Here is a 26,899-nt window from a genome sequence, read left to right as displayed (position 1 = left end):
TGACAATGTACAATAACATTGATGCTTATTAACTTTGGATCACAGTTCAATTCATTTTGTTAAACATAACATACAGCTATAAAATTCAAAAGAAAATTTATTTAATGTATATTTTAATCACAGCTGTAATCACATTCAGCATAACTTTAAGCATTTTTTAAGTAGATATCGTTTTTGTACATATTGATATTGTTGTGTTACCATTAATTGTATGCTGTCGGGGTCTAACAGACCTTGCTTAAATATATGTATTAGCATCATCTGCATGACCCCAATATAAATTAAGCATATTGCACAACCCTCCCCGAACGGTAATGCAGTCAACATCATAATTTGTTTACAGTAACATTGATTTTATGTTGTAAGTTCATACAAGCTGTCGAACCTTAAAACACATTCATTGTAACAATAACAATCAGTTTGTTTGTTTCTGAGAATTGATAAATAAAGAACACAAAATTTATTTTCAAACAAATGTCATTTATTAAGACCTGACGTGAAAAAAAAAACACTTGTAATGAATGTAGAAACATGGAGAGTGAATGTTGTGCGTATCCATGCTGCGTTTTATCAATGATCAATTCTAATACAGAAATGTGTGGGTCCTCTAAAACGACCATAGGTGTCAACGGTAAATAAAAAAAAATGCAAATATAATATGCTATCTGACTTCTCTTTTATTAGGCTAGATCCTTTTTATCATTTAGATACTTAGATGTTTGCAAAGATATGATAAAACTGAATTGATCCCCAGAATCAATTTTTTTAACTGAAATTTTGACTCATATTGAATGAACTGTAGTATTTGCTTGAAAATTTATTCCTGACATCAACATTCATAAAGATGGGGGAAGAATTGGGATACAAGTGGGAAATTTAGGCTCTCAAGAGTCTTTATATGATTTTAATCAAATAGCGGACAACGTTAAGTAGGATGTTTTATATTTTTTTTCCTAATTATCTGTATACTGACTCAATAACTTCTTAAGGGCATCTGTATAATATCTATCACGTCTATAAAAATATAAAGGATTTGCAGATTTGAGACCCATAGGTATGTCCATATCTTTTTTTAGAAGAACTGGGACAATGAGCGGTGACTTGGAATACAATGCGTCATTAAAGTTTGTGAGACTGCATACACGAACCCAGTAATTCGTTGTAAATGATTGTGATAATAATAATAGTAGGAGTTTTGATTTTCCAATTGATCTGTTGATATTGTCTAAAGTATTTATCATTTCATGGCTGACAATTTGTACTTCAGCAACATTAAGTAATTCCTGCCCAATGGCATCTTTCATGTCATTTTTAAAGTCTTCCATATCACTGTTATCTTCCATTGCTGACAATATCATAATATCTGGAAACATACAACATTGTGATTTCAAGTGACTGAAACATGAAATCAAGACAAAAGATTAAATAGAATTATCATTGACAAAGATTTTGAGGATGAGGCAAAATGCTCCAGAAATTTCCATGAAAATATAAACCAAAATAACACATATTTCTTTGAAAAGTCATCGTTTTTACATAAGTAATAGATGCATTGTTTCCAATATGATATCTGCCCCCACTGCAATAACATTTTATGAGGGCAATGTCTGCCATCTAATGGGCTTTACTACGTCACTTCCGCACACCTTTTCAAACGTTATCATGTTTATCGGTGACGTCACAGTCGATTTGATGTAACGTTGTCAGGTGAAATTGCGGATCACGCACTTTATCTGCCAGTCTCTTACGATATTTACCATCAAATATTTTGTGTGCAAAGAACTAACTGATTTTAATGAATTCCAAAATGGCCTTGATCGAATTGTGATTTAACGACTATTTATCAAGCTAAACGCAATTTATTTAACTAACTGTGATAAGCAACGCATTGTAATTGCTTCAAGTTGTATCCTTGTTCCAATTAATCAAGAACTTATTATTAGAACAATTCTTGTATTAATAACAAACACATAAATGAGGCAGAATTTTGATAAGAAATCACACTGCCTTACGCTTTTCTAATAGTTGAACACTGATGCGTTCAGTGTAAGTGTTTGTAAGAATCAGGCAAAATGGGAAAAACATGCATGTCAAAACCCCACTGATATGACAATAAAATATCACTCAAGGATTCTTTCTCTATATGAAAAGACCATTATTTGATCTCTGCATTACTGGCTTTGTGCAGAAATTTTTCAATAGAATGTTAGAAAAATTAGGTTTTTGAGAGAGTTATCTGCCCTTGAAATGTTCATTTTCAGTGCATTTCAATGAAATTGTAACTCAGTGGTCCAGCATGATTTGGGAAATCTTGTCTTTTTTCCTTGATTCTGATGGTGCAAATAGTCAAATTAAACTACCAAAATGGTAGGTTTTTTTCATACCATGTTTCATCCACTGCCTGATTCTTACATAGACTAACACTTAATATCATAAGCAGAATAAAACAAATGTGAGTGTTAAAATATATTTTGCTTTGCACTACATATCTTTTATACATTAAATAATATTAACCTCCAGATACAGTGTTTGGTGGCCTTCCATCTGTTGGGGCTGCATCAGTGTCGATTTTGCTGGAAGCTTAGGACAAGCAAAAAGCAAATACAGTTTTCAAATTGTGTCAAACTTAAATATAATTGTACGAAGTTTTTTTTAATAATGTTATCCTTATCTTTGCTGACATTTTAAAAATTGCACATATTTTCAAGTAAGGACGGCTTAATTTATTTATTTTGAATGTTAAGCATGTATTGAACGATACATATACGTAGAAAAAGTATATGTGGACTCCTGCACTGTAATAACATTTAAAAAAAAACATAATGGGTGCGAATTTCGTCTGAAAATGAATGATAAAACGCAGGCATAGCTGAGTATTTTCAACTGTCAATAGTCAAAGCAAAGCACCGTAGTAAACAACTAGAAAAAGTAAGTATCTAGTCATATCATTCTTATAATTCAAACTTAAAAAATCATAAATAAACAAATCTATAAACAATCAGTAATATTTAAACATAGATGCTGTGAAAATACATGTAACGTCAATAAATTGCACGGAAGATAGAAGATAGATTATCAATATTGTGCATAACTAATTCTTTTAAAGTTCTTTATTGCCTGATATTTTTAAAGACTACTATTTCATAATTTGACACAGTCATATCTTACCTTTTTGATTATTTTGTAAATGAAAGTCTTTAATTTTTTGTTGAATCGTCTCTAAATTTTCCGTGGTCGTTCGGTATATTTCGTCCTCAACTTGTAGCAATTTGTCTAACTTTTCCTTTTTGCATTGCAGTTGATGTTTACGAGGACGATATTTTGCTTCTTCTTCGATTTGACTGTTTTCACTTTCCTGAAGCATTTTTTCTCTATCTTTCATGTCATTTAATTCCAGAAGCAATTCTTTTATTTTGTTTTCACTACTTGTTATTTGTTCTTTTAATTTCTTTTTGCTTGTTTCGTTTTCTCTTCTTTTGTCCTCGATACCTCGTATCTTCTGTTCTGCCCTGTCAATTTTCTCATTACAAACCCTTCGTTCGTCATGCAGTTTCGTCTGAGCAGTTTTATTCAAATCAATGTTTCGCAACAGGACAGCTTCCTGTTCATGCAAATCTTTCAATTTTGGATTTGAATCTTAGAAAAATATAGTATATAAACTATCAATATTTTACCAATTTTCTCGTATTACTTAAACTAGATGTTTGTTTTTTTCATTGCTTTTTAATATCATTTAAGTATAAGTTCTATTTAATCTTGTAAGTTTTGTAACCAGATATATATTGTTCCGGAAAAAAAAAAGGAATTTTGAATGAACATATAGACTAAAATAAATCATCTGATCAACTCTGCGGACAATAACTGCAATATTACAAGTACAAAATGGATCACCAAATAACACTTCGTATTGACAATTTTGCTTCGCTAAAACACCATTTAAGCCACCAAAAGTATTGCATAAAAAGATGATGTTAACCTCGTTCCGAAGAGAACTTAATAAATTTTAGATCGCAGATATAATTATAACAATGGGGCGAAATTTACTTTTCAGACTACTAGATACCTGGCACGTATTGACAGTGATACAATCTTTCATATTCTTCAACTTTCCTAGTTAAATCATCCCGGTATATGTGTGCCAGTAAAGTCTTTAAGTACGAGACATCATCGATTCGAAGAAGATCCCGTTCTTGTAGAATTCTTAGTAAATCAATTCCATCATCGATTTTCTCTAATGCAGCCTTCTTAAACTTTTTGTTTGTCATATGCAGGCACGTTTTTAGCTCTCTGATTTGATCTAAATTGACATATTGGACAAAATATCATTAAAAAAAGACATTGTTAACATATAACAATCATGTTATTTTTTATTATAATTTGGAATTTAAATTGTCGTGCAATGTTAAATTATGATGTTTAAAAGAAATAAGACAATTTTAAAGTACTGTGAAAGTACTATTGGTACCAATTTTCGTGGTTTTTGCGGGTAGGACAAACCACGAAATTTGGTTCCCAAAGAAAAGGAATTTCCATTGATGTGTATTTTGAAAATCACAAAACCACGAATTCAAGTATCCACGAACTTGTGTTTCTTCCATAATCCACAAAATTGGTATCCACGACTTAAAAAACTCTCACAATAGTACTGCACATAAGAATCATGCAAAATGTAATTAATGGTTGGAAAGCCTACATATTTTTAATTGTGATATTTTGTTTAAAATGTTATTATAGCTAACATAACTTAACATGTAGCTTTTCATATATCCCGTGCTCTTCGGAGATAAAAAAAATATATATAATGTTCTGCAGAATTCGTAATTAAGGGAGATAACTCTGTAAATGACACTAGAATACAATAGAAACTATTGAATTTTTAATGTGGGTTATCTCCTAAGAGCAGACAGATCAGAATAAACAATTATACATTTATTATAAAGACATGTAAAGCAACTTAAGAACACAAATAACAATGGGGTATATCAAATATTACAGAATTTGCATGATTCTTACAAAGACAGCTACTTTAGTATAGATGAATGCATGTGGGGAACAGGAAGACACATTTTATCATTTGGATATTGGCTGACAAGTGCTGAAAATTTCCCCGTAATCTAAAAAAATTGTCCCTCTTTACCAAGTTATTTCAGTACTATTATATGTTTCTTGCTTTCCGGGTGTATTCATTGAACTTAAGCAATGAAACATGCTCCGAACAATTTAATGTGTATCACTACCTGCATGTTTTCACACTGACAAATACATGTACCATTATTGACTTACCTGCTGTCAGATCATTCCAAATCGCCTGGCATAGCGTGAAGTACCTAACTTTGTCAGCTTGAATGATATGTACTCAAATAGATATGTATATGAAATATATTGACTTGATTAAATTGATACTTTTCACAGGTTACATAGTATTCATAGCATAAGTTTAGCGAGAAATATTAATAAATATTGAAATGATGACATAATTTATGATATAATAAAACATTTTAAAATACGTCTGATCTATTAAGATGATTAATTCAACCATATACCATGCTTGTGAGTGATATAATTTATTCTAGTCCGTGCTTCGATGAATTCCTTATAACTCTTTGAAATGTGAGAGTGAATAATTTCCCCGCAAGTAATCTCTATCATGAGGTTTTGTGTCAACGCCTGATATTTTATTACATACTTTTCGAAAGTAGTGATGAAAAGTAATTTATCCAAAACTAAACTACCCCAAGAACAGCTAATACAAGGCTTCTGGGCTGTATGAATGTACTCTCTTATATGAAAATCATACCGGAATTACACTTGAAAAAGATTTTTCTTTGTTTATCAAAATAGACAATTTGAACAAACATCTGCATATTTTCCAAAAAAGAAATTAACATGTCAGTATCCCATGTGTAACTAAATAACTGCGAATGGTTGCGCAAAAGATTAAGTTGTAAGAAATAAAAGTTGTTTTGCTTGTTTTAATATAAAGATTTCATTAACTAAAGATTCCTTGAATAAATTGCATAAAAATTACATGTTTGTAATGGTCCATCTGTTTGCATACAAAGTGTAATATGAAGAAGTTCAGACGAAATAAGATATACAACCTTGGTTATATAGAACATTACAAACCTATAGATGCTACACTTCCTGAAATTAAACAATGAGAAAACTTTGTAAAGCATTTCAAGATTTTACAGGATTTTAAAGCTACTGAAAACATAATGCAATTGCGGTTTGAAAGAGTACATGTAATCAAGGGAATCAAGGTTATGGCGGTAATTAAAAGAATGTAATCCAAGGACAGACCAGACATGGAAAACAGACAAACACAACAAAGAACATAAAATAACTAAAATCATACATACAAAGCAACAAAAGCAAATGAGCAATTCGGACTCTACTTAAACCTGGGAGCAAGGACCAAGTGCACCGGTAGGGTAAGCGTCTTCTAAGCGCGGTGTTAGAATTTAGAGTTAAACAGGACTATGAGATATGACCCTGACAGTGGATTTTCCAATAATGATATGCTTAGTATTTGTTTTATTAACGAAGCATACATGTACATGTAAATGTAGGTTTCTAACATAGAATGGATTTATTTCATAATACTTGAGAAAATTTGAAATTTTACTTTAAAAAATTAATTATTCTTTTTCAAGGTTACTCTGAGATAGAAAATTCAAATACATGTAAATGGTCAGATTAAGAAGTCATTTTTTTGGAAAATAAAAAGTAAAATAATAAATGTATGATAAACACACTGTAATGTGCTTATTTCTAAACTGACTAGAAAATAATTCCGAATCTAAATCGAAAACTCTCGTTTTTTGTGTTAAATCTACAAGTTCAGGTCAAGTAGGTTCACCATACTAGCATATATTCTCTGATTGTTCAATTACTATTTCGTTTAGGTTTTGTTCAACATATCAAAGTTCCAATTCAGATTTATATAAGTTACCTTCTTCATTCAGTATTTCTTTGAGTTTTGTCACTTCTTTATCTGGTGGTTTAAGTGGAGGTTCTAGATAAAAATAATCATGAAATATTTGCGAAATGTCTAAACTATTTTAACCGCAATTATTTCTCAAGAAATTATTGTACATGTTTTTTTTTTAATCCTGAACTTAACTCACAATTCTGATCAATAAAAATCTAACACCTGTACGAATGCAAAATATGGACTAGTCACCCGATTGCAAGATCTAATCGTTTTCTAGTGAGGCTCCATATTGAGTTAGAGAACTATTACATCTTACCAAATCTAAGGATCTGAGATTTCACAATCTTGCATAAGAAAATGTGGTGTTTGATTATTTTTCTCACTTCGAGTTTATTTTCCGATTAACTGTTTGAATTGTAATGGTCTACATTTTAATGTGGCAAGTGATACGTCACGACCACGTGTAAAATATAAATAATTTAATTTCATAACAGTCACTGGATGTAAACAGTAATCAGCCATCGGTTATTCTCAATGACTGTGAAAGTACTTTAATTCGTGGATACCAATTTTCGTGGATCAGGGAAAAAACACAAGTTCGTGGATTCTGGTTTTAATGTTTTTGAAAACAGCGTACTGAAGTATACACATCATTGGGAATCTCGTATTAGTTGGGAACTAAATTTCGTGGTTTGGTCTACCCACGAAAACCACAAAAAGTGGTACCCCACGAACAATTTATTATAGTACTTTCACAGTGAACATTTCAAAAGAATTATTTTCAAACACATGTTGGTAAGATATGATCGTCCAATAATGACGGGGGAATCAGACCCACGTCTTATTATATACCATGATCGCACCACGTTTTTTTTTAAATTGGCGAATTTTGACAATCGTGCTATGACCGAAATAATGGCAATAAGATCGTGCTGAAGTCGTAGTAAGGTCATGATCGTGGAGAAACTTTTAACATATTCAAAACAAGCATAATGCGGTCGTGGCAAAATCTGGTCGTATTTTGAGAGTATTTCTTGGGCGGAGCGTTGAATGATCATGGTGGAAGCGTAGAAAGGTCGCGTTGCAATATGTTAAACCGCGACAGGTCGTATTAAGAAAGCGATGACCATAGTAGTATAATGATAAGCATAATAAAATCGTGGTATGATCGTAGCAAGATCATAGTAGAAGCGTAACAAGGACGTACGCGTGGTACTATCGTGAAAACACAAAAAATCTGCATTTTCTACCCGCTCGAAACATGATTTTACCAGGACCTTTATTTATCATAGATCGCACTGAACGTAGTGTAAACATGGACTAGTGTGACATGGGCTTAACTTTTTTTCAATTGTTTGTTTGTTTGTTAGGGTTTAATGTCCGAGCAGCAATATTTCAGCTATATTCAGACAATGAACATGAAATGGATGATAAAATGAACATGAAATGAAAAAGAAGGATGGGCCACAAGGATAATAGGGTCGACAAATTTTGATTACCACTGCAAAAAGGGGGGATGGGTAACGTCGGGCAATTTAGCCTCCTGTGGCGGAGCACACAGGTTCCTACTCCTATCGAATACCACAGCAGGGTTCTTTAACGTGCGAGGAGCGTGGCATCTTTCCCAACACGGTGCACCACTATGGTTTGCGGTCAGATTTTCAGTATTATAGCCTGACAGCCCCAGCATGTAACACGCCAGGGGTACCCCATTCCACCACCTTGGGCACACATCCCAGTTACTCTGTGGGCAGAGCGCCTAGCCCCCGGCTAGGTTTCTGAGCACTATTTAGTCGCCTTTTACGACAAGCTTAGCGCTGCTGCAGGCCTATTCTTTTAACACCCGGACCTGCACGGGGCAAATATTGGATGCCCACTTGTTTTGTCTCAACCCGTGGGTGAGATAAGGAAACTTGCACACCTTAAAATATGAATTTTCTTATCTCTTTACATGATATGCTTGTGGAAAATCATCTGTTACGTTGACATTACAGGAAAAATAAATTTATTAATTATTTGATCACACAAAGATGACTTTGGATAATAAACATCAATATTCTAAATGTACAACTCGTCAAACTGAAGCTTTAAATTATATTACGTGATTTATTCACTTTTAAGTACTCCTATGTCTAAGAATCAGACAAAATGTGTGGCACATAAACAAAAACATAAACAAAAACAAAAACAAACAAACAAACAAAAAACAAACAAAAAATCACAGAAATTTTATTTGAAAATCCAAGTATTTAACCTCGCAACCTCTAGAAATAACCATCAAAGTGATTGTAAATTTTGCCATTTTAAGATATTGAAAGGTCAAATTTAGTTGAAATGCACTAAGGAAAAATGGCGGGAAAATTACCACACTTTTTCCTATATAGGCAGTAAAAAATAGCTACGTCACAGATGCTTCAGGATAAATTTGAATAGCTTTTCGGTTGTTTTCTAAATGTATTGAATTGTATCTGAGGCAAAAAAAAAAGACCAAATTGAGAAAAATGATGTGCCACCCATTGCCTGATTTTTACATGGAATGGTACTTAATTGTATACGTAGAAAAATCCATTATAGTTTGGACGAAAATTACTGATTGCGTGAACATTTAAAAGTGATAATATTCTCCAAATCTAACGGACGAGATGATGGAATGACGAAATGTATAAGTATTATAGTGCATACAAGAATCTGAAGTTTTGATTGGTTTAAGAGACATTTGGTATTTTGGTCTATTTCTTACTGTGTCCCGCCCCTTAATTATAATTGGCTGTCACGTCACGGTATATCGCCATGTATCACGGTAGATCATTTCAATTGATCACTTTCGATATAACACCCGCTTCAACAGTAAGTTGCGTTCCAAACACGTATGCACATTTCCAGTTTCACATTTAAATTTGCACTTCCGCTTAAACGAAAACATCAGACGGCAGTTTGCTAATTGCAGCGTTTGCAAACGTTGACGAAGAAGAAACTCAATAGCTCTTGCTGAGAAGGATGACAAAACAAATTATTGGAGCAGGACATTATTCTCTACCTGTTGTGCCATCGTTATCCAATGCAGTTTAACAATTTACAAAATGTACTTGAATCAACTAACAGAAATGTTATGCCCTATATGAATAACACTGATTGTCATGTAATCTTTAAATTTCACTTGAAGTGACATAAATTTACGTTACAAACTAAAATTTAAGTTGTTACTTGTTTAAATTTGTTGTTATTGGCTTATTAAATTCTTCAAAACTCATACACATTTTATTTCAGCTACTGTTCAATACCAACTGGAAAACAGGTATGAGGAAGTGCAACAAATGTGTTAAAATGCATTTACTGAATATAACACATATTTTGGAGGGTGATACATCAGTAAAGTCTGTTAACGTACATGTATTCAGTATAACATAACACATAGTGCCTGTAGTAGAGGGAGATATGCTGATTAACTAGCGTCTCGGGTGATAAATTACCTCGTGTGTTACTTCGGAGTACAAAAAATGTACCTCCCTCTACTACAAGCAATATGTATATAATATCCCTCTTCCATGTAGATTAAATGTAGGAACAATTTATTGTGACAATTATGTTCAGTTTGGTGTCCCATTTTTTACGGAAAAGAGGTTTTTTCAAAACAAAACAAAAAACAAAAAAACAAAAAGTATTATGGAATTTTATAAAATTTGTCAATTTACGGTAATCAAAATGTTTAATGCGGATTTGACTATTGTTAATTTGTTTGTTACATGGAACAAATATACGTTAATACTGTCATGTATTGACATACTTGGCCATGGCAATATCAATAAAGTGGAAATGGTAAATTTGAAAAACTATCATTTTTTTTATTTGTTATTATACCTGTCAAATTGAATATCTCTTTTAGCTTCTGTCGAAGCTCATCTGACTGCGGTAATCCTTCCAACGCCCAGAACAGGTGTTGTTCAGCTTTGTAACGCAGCTTTGATATTTGATCCAGCCAATTATGTAGATACGGAACGAATCGGGAATGTTTTTCTTGTTCACTAATAATCATAAGTCGGGAAGCATCATATCCTAAATTGGCAGTAAATGTTCTCCAACGAAAATCTTGAGTATCAATCATAAGAAGAAAAAGGTGTTCCATCAAATTCGTTCCTAATAAAAATGATAGAAAATCGTAAACATAGAAAAACGTTTAAAAATGTGATTTTGACATAAATCACGTGAATAGTACATTGTCAGAATTCATTTCATGATCAACTGTTTTATATATATATTATAAATATATGGAGTTTAGAACAATGATTGTAAAAAAATCATGCTCTTTCGTTTAAATTTAATTCGTAGTAACTATTTTTCATAGAGGGTTACAATGCAATGTGATTCATTCAAAACCGTTTACTGTTAATTGTTATATGATGATTATATATTTGTACAAATTATTATAAGTGTGTGCATTGCATAAAGATAAACATTTTTATGAAAACGGATTTACTCCAGGTAAAAGTTCCGGGTAAATATATGCTTATACTGTACAGGGAATACCGAGCCACCCTTGTTTCCCCTGCTACTATAAGACTATAAAACGTAGGAACTCAAGAAGAAGGAGAAAACACAGGAAGGCCCAGTTCTTCAACCAGAAAATACATCCAATCACAACAGATTTCAGATATACTGAATAAAAAAATGACAAAGTATGTTGAAAAATATTGCTCCTGGAGCCATGCCACACTACATTCACCCAACACACAACACAGCTCATGTGCGGAAGTATCAGTCAAGGTAAATTTTAGTCAACACAGCTCTATATGGCTTCTTCACAGACGGATTCATCCTATAGGGGTATGGTAACAATCAATCTATTTGATAGAGACTAGTCACCTTTATCCCATATCGTAAATACTGACGCCTGTACATGGTATTACACCACGAGTGTACCTGACCCTGTATGTGCCCATATTCTCGTAGAACTACATTTTAAGAGAAAGAAAAATATGGGATGGGGTGTACATTGAGCTTTCAACTCTTCTGAGGTCGGCAAAAAGCTAAACCCTTGAAACCTGAATGGGCTGGGACTTATGATTAAATTCTGGTAACATAGAACGGGATAATGAGGGCTTACACATGGAACCCGGCTTTCATTGTTTACATGAGAATTGTATTAGAAAAGTGGCTAAATTGGGGTCAGGAAATACCTAAGCATAAGAAAACAATTAGTTTGGTTAATACTTGTACAAGGTAATCATGACACGGATGGGTATTCTATGATTCACAGTTTAGACTGCGAACAGCTAGGTATCCCGAGTCCTCTTGGGCTATAATTGAAATGTAACTCTTGGTTCTATACGTGGCTTCACCTAAAAGTAATTTAAGACCAACAATGCATCTAAAGACAACACTAAGCAAGCTAGTTATAACTCTATTGATCATTCTTCAATCTCCCCAAAAAAGTTCCAAACTTATTTTGGTCCTTGTTGGAGATGTAATGGCAAACGTAAAGTTGCAAGACAGTGGGTGTGGCTAGGATCAAAGTTTTTGCGACTTGGTTGTGTGGTGGAATGGGGTACCACTGGCATGCTTCATTTTAGGGTCGTCAGGCCATAATACGGAAATTCTGACCGCAAACCATAGTGGTGCAACGTGTTGGGAAAGACGCCACGTTCCTCGCACGTTAAAGAACCCTGATATGGTATTCGATAGCAGTAGGAATCTTTGCGCTCCGCCGCAGGATGCTAAATTACCCGACCCTACCCCCTCCCTTTTTCCAGTGCCGACCCTATTATCCTTGTGACCCGTCCAATTTTTCATTTTATCATCTTTTCATGTTCACTTTATCATCCATCTTATGTTCATCACCCGAATAAAGCTGAAATATTGCTGTTTGGGCGTTAAACACCAATCAGTCACTCAACCTTTTTATCTCAAATTTGGTCCAAGCCCCGCCTATAAAAATCAAATGTTCCCTTCATTAGCGCCCAACTGGTTAATCATGTCATCTGCCTCACACATTTAGTTTCATTCAGATAGAAATAGCGAAGTTGCACATTTAATTCTTCGATCATTTGTTTCATCTTCTGTGATACCACAGAGTTTATTGCCTTCTCTGCTCACCGGAGAGACGGTGATTGAATTGGTAACATTTCGGGTCCTTAGTATTTGAACTTCTTATCTCCCAACAGAATATCTGCCGTTGTTTCAGGTTTTCGTGTATCCGTTTCTCTTTTGATTGTGCGATATTGAGTTTTGTTGCTATTTTCTAACCGAGGGGATATTTGCTTCTCCTGATACAGTACAGCACGGACTTGTCATAATATACTTAATCGGCAGATCGCAAAATAATCCAGCCATTTCGGAATTCGTTCACTTTTGGACTGAATCTATTACTTAACCATCTATGGAATGTTCTCCCTAACTCAGATTTTTTTCATGCTTGAAATAACGTGGATTTTGGCATTCGGACGTTAAAACAATGATTTAGGTTATAAAAAACCAATAAAATGTTTAGTATACCTTTGAATTATCACGTGTAGTACATGAACTAAAACTTACGATTTTGTTCGTTTATTTGGCTTTCTGGAACATCTGAATATGAAGTTTCAAATTGGTTTCAGATAAAATAAATTTTGAATGATGTTAATTAACCTGTCGCAAAGGATTTATTATTTGTATAATTATTATACCATTTTTACTCAGAAAGTGGTATTGTTTAAATAAACATGACACATTCTCATACTAAAATGTATAATTCGTATAGTTCCACGTATTCGGATAGAATATAATAGTTTTAAGAAAATTGATATTTGTGATATTTTCTCACCTGAATTGTTAAATTAACATTAACATGAAAATACATGTATGCATGTATGCATCATAACAAAACATTTATATAAATACATGTTTATGTCAGAATCAACAACATGGGATAAATTTGACACACGAATGACATGACCCCATTGACCACATATTTTGATTTACGGCAAAGAAGTCGTCAATATTTGAAATGTATGATCATCTCATCATATCTGGAAATGATTAATTTACCATTGAAATGTTTATTTGCACAAATAGAACATAAATAAAACAATAATTAATTTTACCAAAATGATATACAAGAAATCTTTTGTATTCCATGATTCTGATGAAACAAATAGTAACATTACGCCACAAAAGTGGTTGGTTATTTCATTCAATGTTTCCCAACCTGTCTTGTTCGTACGAAGACTGAATCAGATACTTAAATTTAAAAACTAGTATTCAATTCATACAAGATTGCTTGATTAGTTTAGTGTATATACAAACTTTCAGAAATGCACATATATATGCCGTATGCATTTACTTACGGCCCAGTTTCTTTTTTACATCTAGAAGAAATTCTGGGAAAAAAGAGCAAAACATGTTATCAAAACTGACCTTCATACTTAACACAACATTGTTTATATGTATCAATTTTTTAAAAGTAAGTTGCAGTGAATCTTAAGTGTTTTGATGCCAGATCATGCAATGCTTGCACACCGACTGAAAACATATATTGAAATAACTAAGATTAAAATATGATGGAGTGTCAGAGCTTAACAGAAAATTTCTATCTTCGATAAAACGATAAAAGTAAATTTACAAAACGCGACAGACACAATCAAATATTAATTGAAAACAAAACAGACACAGAAAACCATGTGGTCTACCAGTTACTAACATAACTTTGACCGCATTGACTAAATAGATTAAGACCACAGGTTTCCAGTGTTACAAATGTAGCGTCATCTACATGAACTTTTCATTGATATCCAGTAACTACACAGGTCATGACCAATAACCTTTGTTTAATGTAATAAAAAAAGTTTTCATGGACCCTTTGTCAAGGAAACTTAAAAAAAAGGGTGTTCACAAACAGTTTTTTTTTTTAAATCTTACGAATTCAAGGTAACAATTTCTCAATTGTACCGAGACGTTGCAATAAAATAACTAAAATAAAAGGAGAAGATTCGGTTATGGCCAATTTTGGCGTCAACATTTGAAGTTGTTCAAAATTAAGATTTTTATCGTTTTTATACACACAAGTGTTTACACCAGCTAGTTTGATAAGATTCAGGCCAGAAACAGAAAAGTATCTCGTCATTGTAGCACCAACAAAATTGCCTAAATGATGAAAAATCCACAAAATCTCAATATTTCAGTATATTTTTGACGGTTTTTGTGAAACAGAAATGTGGCGGCATGCGTCTTCTTTCTTGATCTTTATATATATTGTGTAGTATTGTAATATGCAACACATATGTCAATATTTTGGATAAACACGGCCAATCCCGATTTAGGCAAAAACCATCGAAAAATATGTGCAAAAATGTAACAAAATAGAATATTTCACTAATATGTCTTTATTTTGACCGCTATTAGGTCAAAAACATTCATGATATCGCCAAAATCGACTGAGATGTATTAACAACATTCATCATCCTTTAAAATAAACTAACTAGTATAGGTAAAAACAATATTTTTCAAAGAAGTTCAATACGGGGGCCAAAATAGGGCCTTTAGTTACCGAACCTACTCCTTTATGAACAAATGGTAGAGGGTTTTGTTGGTGCGGATCGAATGTATTATCAATATATTTACGTGAGTAATGAACGTTTAATTTGTTATCCTCTCTGTACTGCAGAAAAGCTTAAAATAAACAATACAGTCAATTAAAGGTTACATGTATCATTAAAATCTGTCAGTAAATATCGAAGCTATATCTGTAGTCTGAGACCATAGCACTAAACAAATCGAAAATATTAAACGATATCAACAAGATGCCAACTACAAAACAATACCTAAAAAATAAAACCAACTATAGCAATTAAAACAAAATATACTTGTATTTAACGAATATTGATAGGACAGACACTAAATCTCTTAAATGATCTAAATTATTAATGCAAATAATGCGTAAAAAGTATATTGTAAATCTAGTGGTGAATGATGTGTCGTCTGTTTAAAACTTTAATTACATATCACATTGAAAGATGAGTATACTGAAGTTTTATATATCTGTTATTACAAAACACAGAAACACCAAAGAGTTGTGTTTGCAAACATTTCTTTCTCATGCAGGCAGTTTTTCACTATTAGTTTTTGCAAGCGATGTATTTTGCATACTCAAGTGTTTCAGTAGAAAAAAACACAAAAAAATCTTCAACGAATCATATGTTTTGATAATCCCTCGACAGAATGGAGTACAAAGACTAATGCTGCAGTGTTAATAAGTACAGTCTAGATGAATTCATAATTGTAAAATTTTGGAACAAATACATATTCTGCATATTAAAATACATGAATATTTTACCATTAATTTTTATACAATAACTAAGCATTTCAGTAAAAACGAAACTGAGTTCAACAAAATTAAGTTGAAAGAAGTAAATTCCAATTTTACTTTTTTCATAGCTATTGGTACAATGTATTTGTTTTATAGGTCCGCTTTCATTTGGTTATTGCTTTTTTTTCTAAGTTTGGCGATCATTTTTATAATTTCGATATTACTCTTATTTATCTTAATTTAATTTGATTAAATTTATTAAAATAGCTTTCCGTTTGCCACATGTTTGACGGAAAAGTAACGATTAATACGGTGTAAGTTTTATTCTGGTTTTAATTTTTCACATGTTACATTAACATTAAATATTTGATGATAATGTATTACTTACTATTTACGCTTGTTGGAGAACATGACAGTATATCTTCATGCACAGTTTCACTATCTAAATAATAAAAAGCAAACTCAATTAAGAATAAAGTTTAAAAAAGGAATTCAGTTGCTGTATAATATTTTGATGACTAGGCAGAATGTAGTTTTCTTACTCAACAAAAAGTCTCTTTATTTCAGGAATGGTCTTCATTATTATGGGGAAACCTCAATCAAAATACCGAAATCAAGCACATGTCTAGCTATGTTATTAACTCTCGGTTGCATTGTTGAACGATGTTTTATTTGATTAATGACTTGCGATTACCATCAGATAGACACAAAGGACTTGGGTTGGAGAATAACACGGAGTCAGTGACGTTTTCTTTGTATCTTGAATAAGAGCTAACTGGAACTAACTTATCCTGGATCCCGGAACTACGTTCCAGGTATTAGCTACTAGCGATACATCGGTAATCAGTCTAGACCTAACGAACTCAGACTACATACGCAGGTTTTATGAAAGACTGAACATCCACTGACGCATTCAATACAACAATTAAACTAGCAGGTTACCACTGGCATTGAGTTTATTACGAATAGACAAAAAAAAGAAAACAAACAAACAAACAAACAACCTGCAAGAGGACGAAGTTGAATATATCAGTATTTGAAAAAAAAGATGCCTCTCACAGTTTTTAACTGCCTTTCACAATTTTACAACTGAAATTTATTTTCATCATAATGCAACAAACATTAAGACGAATGATATGAATATTAAATGTTGTTATAAGATATGAAACTAAAAAAATATCCTTGCTTTGTATATTTTGCAGTCTAAAACAGTACCTTATCGGGCATCATTATAATGTTAGTTTCATCATAATTCCAACCGTCTAATTTCTTATTCTGACATTTTAAGTTTTCAATTTGTCATTTCTGTCTGATTCTCCACAGTATTTTCACCGTTAAGGAATTGCAATTAATGTTTCTATTTAATTTATCATTGGCTGTAGCGAGTTATTTTTTTTTACGATTTCCATTTTTCTACATTGAATTTTAACAGTTCAGTGTGACTTTAAGTATAATAGTTTAAAACAAGTATACGTTTTCAAAAAAGCTTGCACACCGATATCATTTCTTATTTTGTTGTGGTAGTGCAGAATTTTGTTTTGACTGGATGTTTGTATTGTATATCCCATGAGTTTTTATTCATTAAAATTACCAAATCATATACATGGAGTTAACTATAGAAGGATTGAGAATATTCATGGTTGAGCAATATATTTTAGGCTAGTGCTTCAATACCAGTCTTCTATTGATTAGAAAGTTGTCCATGTACATGCATACATGTTAAGTAGCTGTCTTTGTAAGAATCATGCAAAATCTGAAAAATGTGATACATCCCAAAAAAGGCTACATATTTTTATTTTTGTAATTAAGTTGTTTTATGGGTCTATACTATGAGATGCGTAATAATTCATTCAAATCTTCCTGCTCTTAGGAGATAATCCACATTGAAAATACAGTAGATTCTATTGTATTTGAGCGCCATTTACAGAGTTATCTCCCTTAATTTTGAAATCTACAGTGCATTCTATATAATTTTTATCTCCTAAGAGCACGGGTTATATGAAAAACCACATGTTTATTTCTGTTTACTATGACATTTCAGACAAAATATCAAAAATAAAAATATGTAGGCTTTTTTACGCATGAATCGCATTTTGCGTGATCCTTATCTGGAGTGCTACTTAAATATTAGTGTTCAGGAGCGTTATTCCGGTTTGAGTTTTTTGAGTATTGTACCTCAAAGTAGTGGTAATAGATGTATGTTGTTTATATATATGAAGACTCTATATACCGTGATGTACCTCTTATTTGATTTTCTATCTTTTGGGGATTCTGGATTCAAATTAGACTGTCATGATAGACTAAAAGCGAACTGTCTAATCTGTAGCTCCTCTATTCTAAAACCACTAAATAGAATTTAATTAAACTTTCAAAATCTTTATCACACGATGCCATTGTGCACCTATCTCCTTTTCCATCTTTTTTGGATTAACTCATGTGAAACATGGACTATGACTAACCCGTAACTCCTCTATAAAGTATAAACACTAAATTGAAGTTGTTGAATGCAAACATGGAATTTGACATACCTGTACCGAACCAGTGCATGATTATTGTAGTTGAATGTTATGTTGTGTTATAGTGCAGGTACGGATACGGGTTACACATTTGGTTGTGTTCCTGTAATCAACTGGTACTAATACACATGTATATCTAAGGAAGTGCTAAACAAAAAAATTTAGATATCCGATTTGGAACCAATGCATGATCTAAAAATGCACATCAATCTTGATCGGTGTGCAATGATATATTCTTCTCGATGTACTAAAAAGACAACATCAATATTACTGACTTGACTGTCCCTAAAAAGGCTTGCAAAATCCCTATCTTATTAGTTAATCGGGCACTTGCTGAACAATGTCCAAATGGCTTTTATTACGGATTGTTCTATAGATTTACAACGCTAGCAACAACGCTACAAGAACGTTCGTGAATACAAATTACGACATGTCTTATGTCTACCGTAAATTTACGACAAATGTTTACGATACGACATGTCGTATCGTATCTTTAGTGAAAACGGGGCCAGGTTAACTTCCTGTCAGACTGAAATCAGACTCTTAGTGCTTTTAAGGTGAAAGGTTAAATTCGCATTGATTACCGTTACATGTAAGAGGAATTCCTCCTCTATAATTTCAGTAATTTCTTATAATTTAATTTGAGTATCAAAACTGAACGATTAAATTATTAAAAGAGATTGATGATGTCACAGTCACGTTACAAAATTTGGTCTTCGAGATGACAGGCAAGATTGTTTTAAAGCGTGTTATTTCTAAAATTGAATTCTACTGAATAGCTGAAACTCTAAGCTTCACATTACCATAGTAATTGTCAATGTGGTTCGAAACAACGTTTAAGCAATATTGGCATCTCCGGTTATATAGGCGATTTCAAGTATGTAAAATTGAATTCAATTTGACAAATATTATACAATTGAACAACCGAACTGCCGCATAACATTTCTTGATTTATTTTTTTAATTTTGGAATCAATCAGCATGAGACAATTTTTTTTCCCACCTCATCCACTTTTAAGGGTTAGCTATACAGGTTACAGACCACCAATTCAACCAATAAGGATTTGGAACATACGCAAAAATAGTCCTACACCGAAATTACCCCCGTTCCTCATAGCGCTGTGAAAAAAGTTCTCATTTTATTTCAAATATTAAAACTGTTTCTGAAAGGAAAAACATTTCTGTACATTTTATAAGTGCATTTGGCTTCTTGTTATGTGGAGTCTAGTCTCGATGATATCTAAATATACCCCTATCTTGTGAAAACACTGGGATTTCCTATGCTAGTTATAGACCCTTCACTTCCGGTAACCAGTTCTGCACTGCAAGTCTGCTAACCCCAAACGCTATTCTGAGGATTGTGAGCTGACATATGTAGAATCATGCTGGTATATAGTCCTCTGCATGTTAAAGTTTAGGTAAAGTCCAGAGAAGCCATTGATTAGAATGTTGTGAAATTAGGATTGAAGCTTATGGGAAGCAGAATTAGTGGTTTTTATCCCACATGATTACCTTTATTTTCATCAACTGGTATTTCGTGTTTTCCATGCGATTCTGAAACAAATATGATAAGATAAAGCTACATGTAGGCTTTCAAATGTAAATCATTATTATAATATGATCTTTGAAATTAAAAAATACAGATTAAGAACATTTGAAATTATTAGACTAAGATGTAAATTAAAATCAAGAACAAATATAGTAAATGTAACCAAAATGTTAAATAAGCAAATTAAACTACCAAAAACATATACAACATAACGTGAAACGGAATCCCGACAAAACACTTTAAAGAATAAATAAACAAAAAAAGCAATGCAAAACAAAACAAACAAAAAACATAAAAAACAAAAAACAAAAACAAAAACAAAATAGGAAAAAATATCTGAAAAATTACGTGGTTTCAGTGGAAATGAGTCATAAGACAAAACGTAAATTAGAAAAAAATCTCTGCTCGTCACATTTTTTTCAAATAATATTTGTTTTGTACAAGAATTGTAAATCAAGATACTTTTTCATCGTAAGAGCTGGATGAGGGAAAATAAAGACTGGTTATATATGGCAGTTGATTGATTTTTGATTAACGTACTGTGGCAAATATTTCATGCATTTCAGGATGAGAACGATTGACCAATCGAACAGGTCCTGCTCTGTACTAGTCAGATATTTTTATTGCATTAGTTCATAGAAACAGCAGTTCGAAGAAAGACATGTCACTCATTTTTGGCACATTATTCTGACACACGATCTCCCTTGATGCTGCCTGGTTGGCGGAGAAGCAGTGAGTATACCTATTTCAAAGGGATCAAACCCACGACCTCCCAAACTCGAGGCGAGCAAGCTACTCTGCGACCACCGAGGAGGTTACAAAAATGGAAGGAAATAATTTTCTGTAAGTTTCTACGATACTGCTGCTGATATCATAAAAGCATTCTTCATAAAGAATTAAGGTTGGTGGAAAATTTATAAAACATCCGGGCTTTTTTCATGCATGGTTTTTATTTCAACATGGAATTAAAGACAAAATAACTTAAAATTAAGTACATCATATAAAAAAGTACTGCGTGTATTAAAGTTGAAACATAATTACTTTGAATGTTGACAGTATATGGTGCAACAGGTTCTGTAGGTCCTGCGTCTGGTTGTAAATCGCCAGAACTCATTGCTTTTATCTGAAAATATAAATATAAGTATTGAATGGGCATATTTTTTTCTTGAATATATATGTATGTTGCAAATTCACAGTTATTGAGGATAAATACGTAATTGAAACCCATATTACGTCTTAATAAATTGTTCTAGTGCTTTGAATAATTCCAGTGCTTTGTGACTGTTGAAAAAACAGGCTGCAAAACTAGTTTCCATGACAATTCTGATAGATCCCTTCCAAACGGTATCCCCGCATTGGACGAAACGTTTGGTAAGAAATAATTCAAGTACCAAGCGTCCAATTAACATAGTTTTCATGTTTACAAGTAAGAGAAGATACATTCACAATGAGATTTTTCAAATGTCAGTCTGATAAAATAAGCGAGTAAAGCTTAATCAGATTTTGAAGTTAAGTCGAACAATCTAAACTTTGAACTCTTGAAAAGTATATACCACTAATTTTAACACTCCTTATTAATAAACTTATTCCATTTTTAAAGTAAATACTTGTACTATAGCCAGTTGTTGTAGTACTTATTGTATAGGAAGTATTGAATCCTATTATTAGCTTTACATGGAAGGAAGTATTTGAAGTCTTCAATCCCGGTTTCACCGATACGATAAAACATGTTTATGAGTGACACTTTACAGAAGGATTTTATTGATAATTATTCATACAACCGAAACCTATTTTTAATGCAGGAAATAAATCGTCGGTTAACAAAATGCAAATTGATTTGTGATTGTCTTCATTATTTGCTCTTAAAATACACGTAAAAATATTTTTATGAATAAAAAAGATAAAGAATAGATCATATAAATTCACAAATGCGAATTTAAAATGGGATTGTAATTTTATCTTATTAACTTGCAAATTTGGTGAACTCCGCATGCCGTGCAACATCATTAATTTACTTCACCAGTAAGAAAAATCCGTCCTTACATAGAATTTCAATTTTTTATTACATTTAACTTTGCTCAACAGTAGCTATGAATATTTGTCAAGGAATGAAAAAGCAGGAATACAATGCATGATTAGAACAAGAAAAAAACAAAAGATATCTGAAATCTAAATAGAAAAAGAAATTAAAAAAAAAAACGCTCACCATTCAAATTCAGGTACAAAATGACGATTTGACATGGCATCAACTAACATTGAAACAGTTTTTTGTGGAGTCCGAATTGCTAATATACTTATGTTACTTTGTATGTATTATTTTAGATACTTTATGTTCTTTGTTGTGATTGTCTGTTTTCCGTGTCTGGTCTTTGTCCCTGGATTACATTCTTTTGATTTCCGTTAAAATCTTGGTTCCCTTGATTACTCTTTACCATCCAGTATACAGCCATTTGAAAGTTTTAAGAAACATATCAAGACTCAATTGTTCACACTGGCATATGAATGACAGTCCTTTTACGTTTAACAGAAATTCTTTTTTAATTATTGGACTCCACAACAGTATTATAATGCAAATATTTATATATTTTTATAATTTTATTCAAATAATATTTTGGGATTTTATTTTTATCTCTGCTGAATTACTGTGGTTTCATTTAATTCTCAATTCATATTGATTTTCTTATGGTCTCAATTTTTATTTTCTTAACAATTTATAGATTTTTAAAAAAAATATTCTTCTTTTTTCACGTTTATGTCACGATCCCATACCTGTTTTATTGTTAAGTTTCATTGTCTGTTTGAAATGGTTATTTTTAGAATTTGATTTTTTTTAGTAGTTCTTAATTCTGTCATTTTAGTATTTGTATGCACCTATAGGAATATTTTAGTCCTGACGCTACATAAAAGTTCTGTATAATTATAAAGCTCATGTACATTTATACGTACGTTTATGTACAACATCTCAATCAAGAGTTGTTATGGAGTTGGCCCTATCCAACAGTTTACATACAATAAAATAGGCAATTTAAGGAGGTAGACCTGGGGTAAGCGACATAACTCTTGAAATCAGTGATATGTTTGTATTATATACAATTTCACCAAAGCCTTTCAAGCTTTCAATTGAAACAGAATGAAATCAATCCAAGTTAATTAGATGCTTACTTAAGCTTGGTATCAAATGCTGAATACAAACATTCAAATCATTATGATTTGTAAGAGTTGTGTCCCTTACCCTAGGTCTACTACCTTAAAGCAATTCATATCGAATGTTGTTCCAACTTTATTGCTGATTATTTTAATTCTCCTCAAGCAATGACACAGTCTCAGGATATTGGCAACAAGGTAGTTGCGGAATTCAATGTTACAAGACTTATTATTTACGTAAACAAGTTTTTGATAAGAATAATAATTTCAATGGCACAGTTTGTGAAACAATACTCGTACGAATCTCACCAGCTGATTGACCGGATCTTTGTTAGTAATTTACAAAGTTAAACACTTACTTGATTTTGAGGAGATTTTTTGGTTTTACACTGAGACGGCATTTTTATAGGAGCTTAAATGCCGTGTATAGTACATGTACTTTGTGATGATTTATAATTAGATATTGCCACAAGTCACCATAACAACCCCTTATATCTGAAGAGAAAATGCCAAGTAAGGCATTTCTACTGAAGCATAAATACTTAAGGGATTTTGAAATTAAAAGTATGTTAAATAGTATCCGAAGAAGACTTCTCAAGAAGTTCGAACAATTGAGTATTATAAATCTAGAGGTTTTGTTCCAGAGAGTAACAAATATTGTACAATGTATTAAACTAATTTAGAGATTCTGAGAATATTCTTCAGCGACAGCTGGATTCCTAAATAGGAGGTATAAATACACCTGAAAATCATAATGAAGTTAATAATACTTAAAGGACCGCACGTTAGACCCTCCAAGTGCGTGAGGTAAACAACTGAAGTGAAACCGTATTACAGTTGAAGGTAAGATCTTATCATAATTACCCAGCCAACAGAGTAGCGAGATATTATGTGATACCCTCAGAAAAGTTCGTCTGTCTGTCCGTCCTGACCGTTTCCAGATGACAACTTGAGGACAGACCAATGGTTTTTAGTTTCCATAGTTGTTGTATACAATGAAATAAGAATTGAGTTTAGTTTTCAGCAAAATCCAAACTGTACAGTAGTTGTTAGAGTTAGGCTATTTCAACTTTTTCCCACCCCCTCATTTTCACCATAATCTGGTGGGGTATTACTTAATGTTTCATTCATTCCCTATTTTTAAATATTGAATTGATTTTACTTTTTAAATAGATTATCCGACATAAATAGTAGACTTTCCTTAAAAGGTGGAGGATGCTAGCAAAGAAATCACACCTAGTTATCATGGTTGTATTAAACGCAAGGTGGTCTCACTATGCTTCAACTTGTAGACCATCTTGATTTTCAGTGCACCAAATCCATAACTAAAATCACTCGTCAAAAGGCCATACGATGTCAAGTTTCTTATATGAAGCACACTTTTGTTATTTTTATATTTGTAGAAGGGAAATGACAGCTTACTTCACATTTAGATCAAAGTCTGTCATTTCAAAAATACTATATTATAAACAGAATTCAAAATGTTTTTTTAAATAAAAGCACGCCTTACTTTATGACAGTTTTTATGCTTAAAAAATATAATACCAAATACGGTTCAATATTTTTACTTTTAGATTAATTTCAGAACATGCAGAAAAAATCTAGATTAAATGTTTAGAACAACGAGGAATTGAAGAGCTACATTTTTATGTATATTTGTAAGTGTATATGATTTACTTCACAATATACATGTACTCATATTAACATTTAAAGTCCTATCAACACTATCGAATATCAGCATGGGAGCAGCCCGGTTCAAAATGTGCTACAGCCGGCAGTGGCGAATCGAGGGGGAGGGGGCTACAGGGGGTTGGCACCCTCCTTTGTATGGACAAATTTTCATTTTCAGATGTACAGTGTAAATCTAACAAAAATTAGTAAATAATGTCCTAGCACCTTCCTTTTTTTCCTGAGAAACCCTGGCTGGCACCCCTGCTTTTCAAAGTATCTAGATCATTAGTAACAATCCATTTAAAACTCAGACACAGCCAATGGTAGATATAATATAAGCTGAGTGCAGCCGTCCCCCCCCCCAAAAAAAAAAAATAAATAAAATCATAGAATAAACTATGTCGAAAGAAAATCAGACATGCAATCCATCATACCAAATAAAGAACGTTAATTCTTTTAAAGTGCCAATTCCATATACAATTTGTCTATCTATATAATTTTTAACTGAGATTTGTAATTGTTTGCGAATTTGGTTTACTTTTGACATGTATCATATCCTGTCTGGTATTTATTAATCTGCTATGTTTACTTAAATGTTCATTGTTTGTGATATAATAAATGACGATCAAAAGATAAAAATTAAATCGTAACCATGTCGGTTTTTCCTCATAAAGTACAATAGTTTCGAAGATAAACCTACGACAAACCCGTACACATACTACGCCCAGCATTAGCACCTACTAATTTTGTTCAGACAGTATTTCTTGTAGTTTATACATGTATTAGGTATCTAAAACACCGGTTTAAATATTCCTTATATATTCAGGAAATGCAACTTGTAAATTTGTCAATAGCGTGTGTGAAATTTTAATAAGTGTTTCACTCATCAATAACTTACTATAACGGTTTTCGTCCATTCCAGAATTCCAGAAAATGCTAAGACATTATAGGACTTAAGGGATATAAGACACAATTATTTAGAAAATCGTGTACTAGCAATTTTGTTTATCTATTAAAACATTTCACTAATTAAAAAGGGAATAGAAACTGTTAATGATAATACAGCTAATCTAGAGTCCAAATATTTTTTTAACCTTTGATAGCAAATATATATATATATAATGGTGGTCAAATGAACACGTGAAGTAAGCTTTACTCACAAATTATGGGGTTCTCCTTCCTATGATAATGACACTATACAGTTGTGGTGTATATATGTACAATAACTTCCTTAATCTTTGGGAAACTCTATTGTTATTTTCCCATTCATTTCTCATTCTTGATCTTGTTTATGATTTTACACAAATTTATACAAATTTAAAAAAAAAAACAGTAATGTACATAAGCAACCCAAATCTAGATACGTTGCATAGGCAATGAATATTTGTGTGCATACAATTAATGTTTTTTTTATATTTTTAAGCACTATATTTAGAAGGTGTGTCAAGCATTATAAATATAGAACAAGGAAATAAGTAACATAGTTCCCTTGTTCTATTTTTGACATTTTTCTTTCGACGAGAATTAAATTCAATGTCCACGTCAACCATATAATATTACACATAGCAAATAGTTCAATGATGCTGATGGTCATATATGCCAATATATGGGCCGGTTGGTTGCCCGACCTCGCCCTATTTTTTTCTAGATCGCAGCGAAATTCGATTATACGTATGGATGACAAATTTCTGCAGTTTGTACATGTATTGAGCAGGTCAACAATTAAGCAATCGCCATGGGTACGACTAATTACCCTTTTTAAAAAAACAGAATGGTGAAGCAATAAACTTTCACTATATAAAAATT

The 26,899-nt window shown here is 32.3% G+C and overlaps 1 protein-coding gene across 4 annotated transcripts; it reads right to left on the bottom strand.

Annotated features, from left to right (window-relative positions):
* Nucleotides 1-84: 84 nt before the first annotated feature.
* LOC148612349 (uncharacterized) lies at nt 85-26,433 on the bottom strand. 4 transcript variants are annotated; one of them, XM_088593694.1, is made up of 15 exons: nt 26,254-26,432; nt 21,320-21,401; nt 20,242-20,283; nt 16,603-16,656; nt 15,530-15,577; nt 14,257-14,289; nt 13,466-13,498; nt 10,796-11,071; nt 6,956-7,018; nt 6,127-6,144; nt 5,284-5,355; nt 4,064-4,297; nt 3,169-3,636; nt 2,515-2,580; nt 85-1,363 (listed from the first exon to the last, which is right to left on the bottom strand). In XM_088593694.1, exons 2-15 carry the CDS (start codon nt 21,390-21,392, stop codon nt 954-956), a joined length of 1,890 nt encoding a protein of 629 aa, XP_088449820.1. In that variant the 5' UTR covers nt 21,393-21,401; nt 26,254-26,432; the 3' UTR covers nt 85-953. The 4 variants fall into 4 exon arrangements, with proteins under 4 accessions (XP_088449820.1, XP_088449822.1, XP_088449821.1 ...); XM_088593696.1 differs by having other exon boundaries at nt 5,284-5,340; nt 26,254-26,431; XM_088593695.1 differs by lacking the exon at nt 26,254-26,432 and adding an exon at nt 24,287-24,441.
* Between the last annotated feature and the right edge of the window lie 466 nt (nt 26,434-26,899).

The sequence above is a fragment of the Perna viridis genome, chromosome 7 (genome assembly GCF_037379345.1).
Source record: "Perna viridis isolate PV_CMFRI_1.1 ecotype Kerala chromosome 7, ASM3737934v1, whole genome shotgun sequence".
NCBI classification, from domain to species: Eukaryota; Metazoa; Mollusca; class Bivalvia; order Mytilida; family Mytilidae; genus Perna; species Perna viridis.
Note: the sequence above shows the minus strand (reverse complement) of the source record. Positions and strands in the feature narration are given on the sequence as shown.

Excerpts from the sequence above, each read along its gene's own strand:
- LOC148612349 (XM_088593694.1), bottom strand. The coding sequence starts at position 21,392 with ATGAGTTCTGGCGATTTACAACCAGACGCAGGACCTACAGAACCTGTT. Across the intron at positions 20,284-21,319 it reads ATATACTGTCAACATTCAAA|AATCGCATGGAAAACACGAA; the intron begins GTAATTATGTTT and ends TATTTGTTTCAG. Across the intron at positions 16,657-20,241 it reads ACCAGTTGATGAAAATAAAG|ATAGTGAAACTGTGCATGAA; the intron begins GTAATCATGTGG and ends TTTATTATTTAG.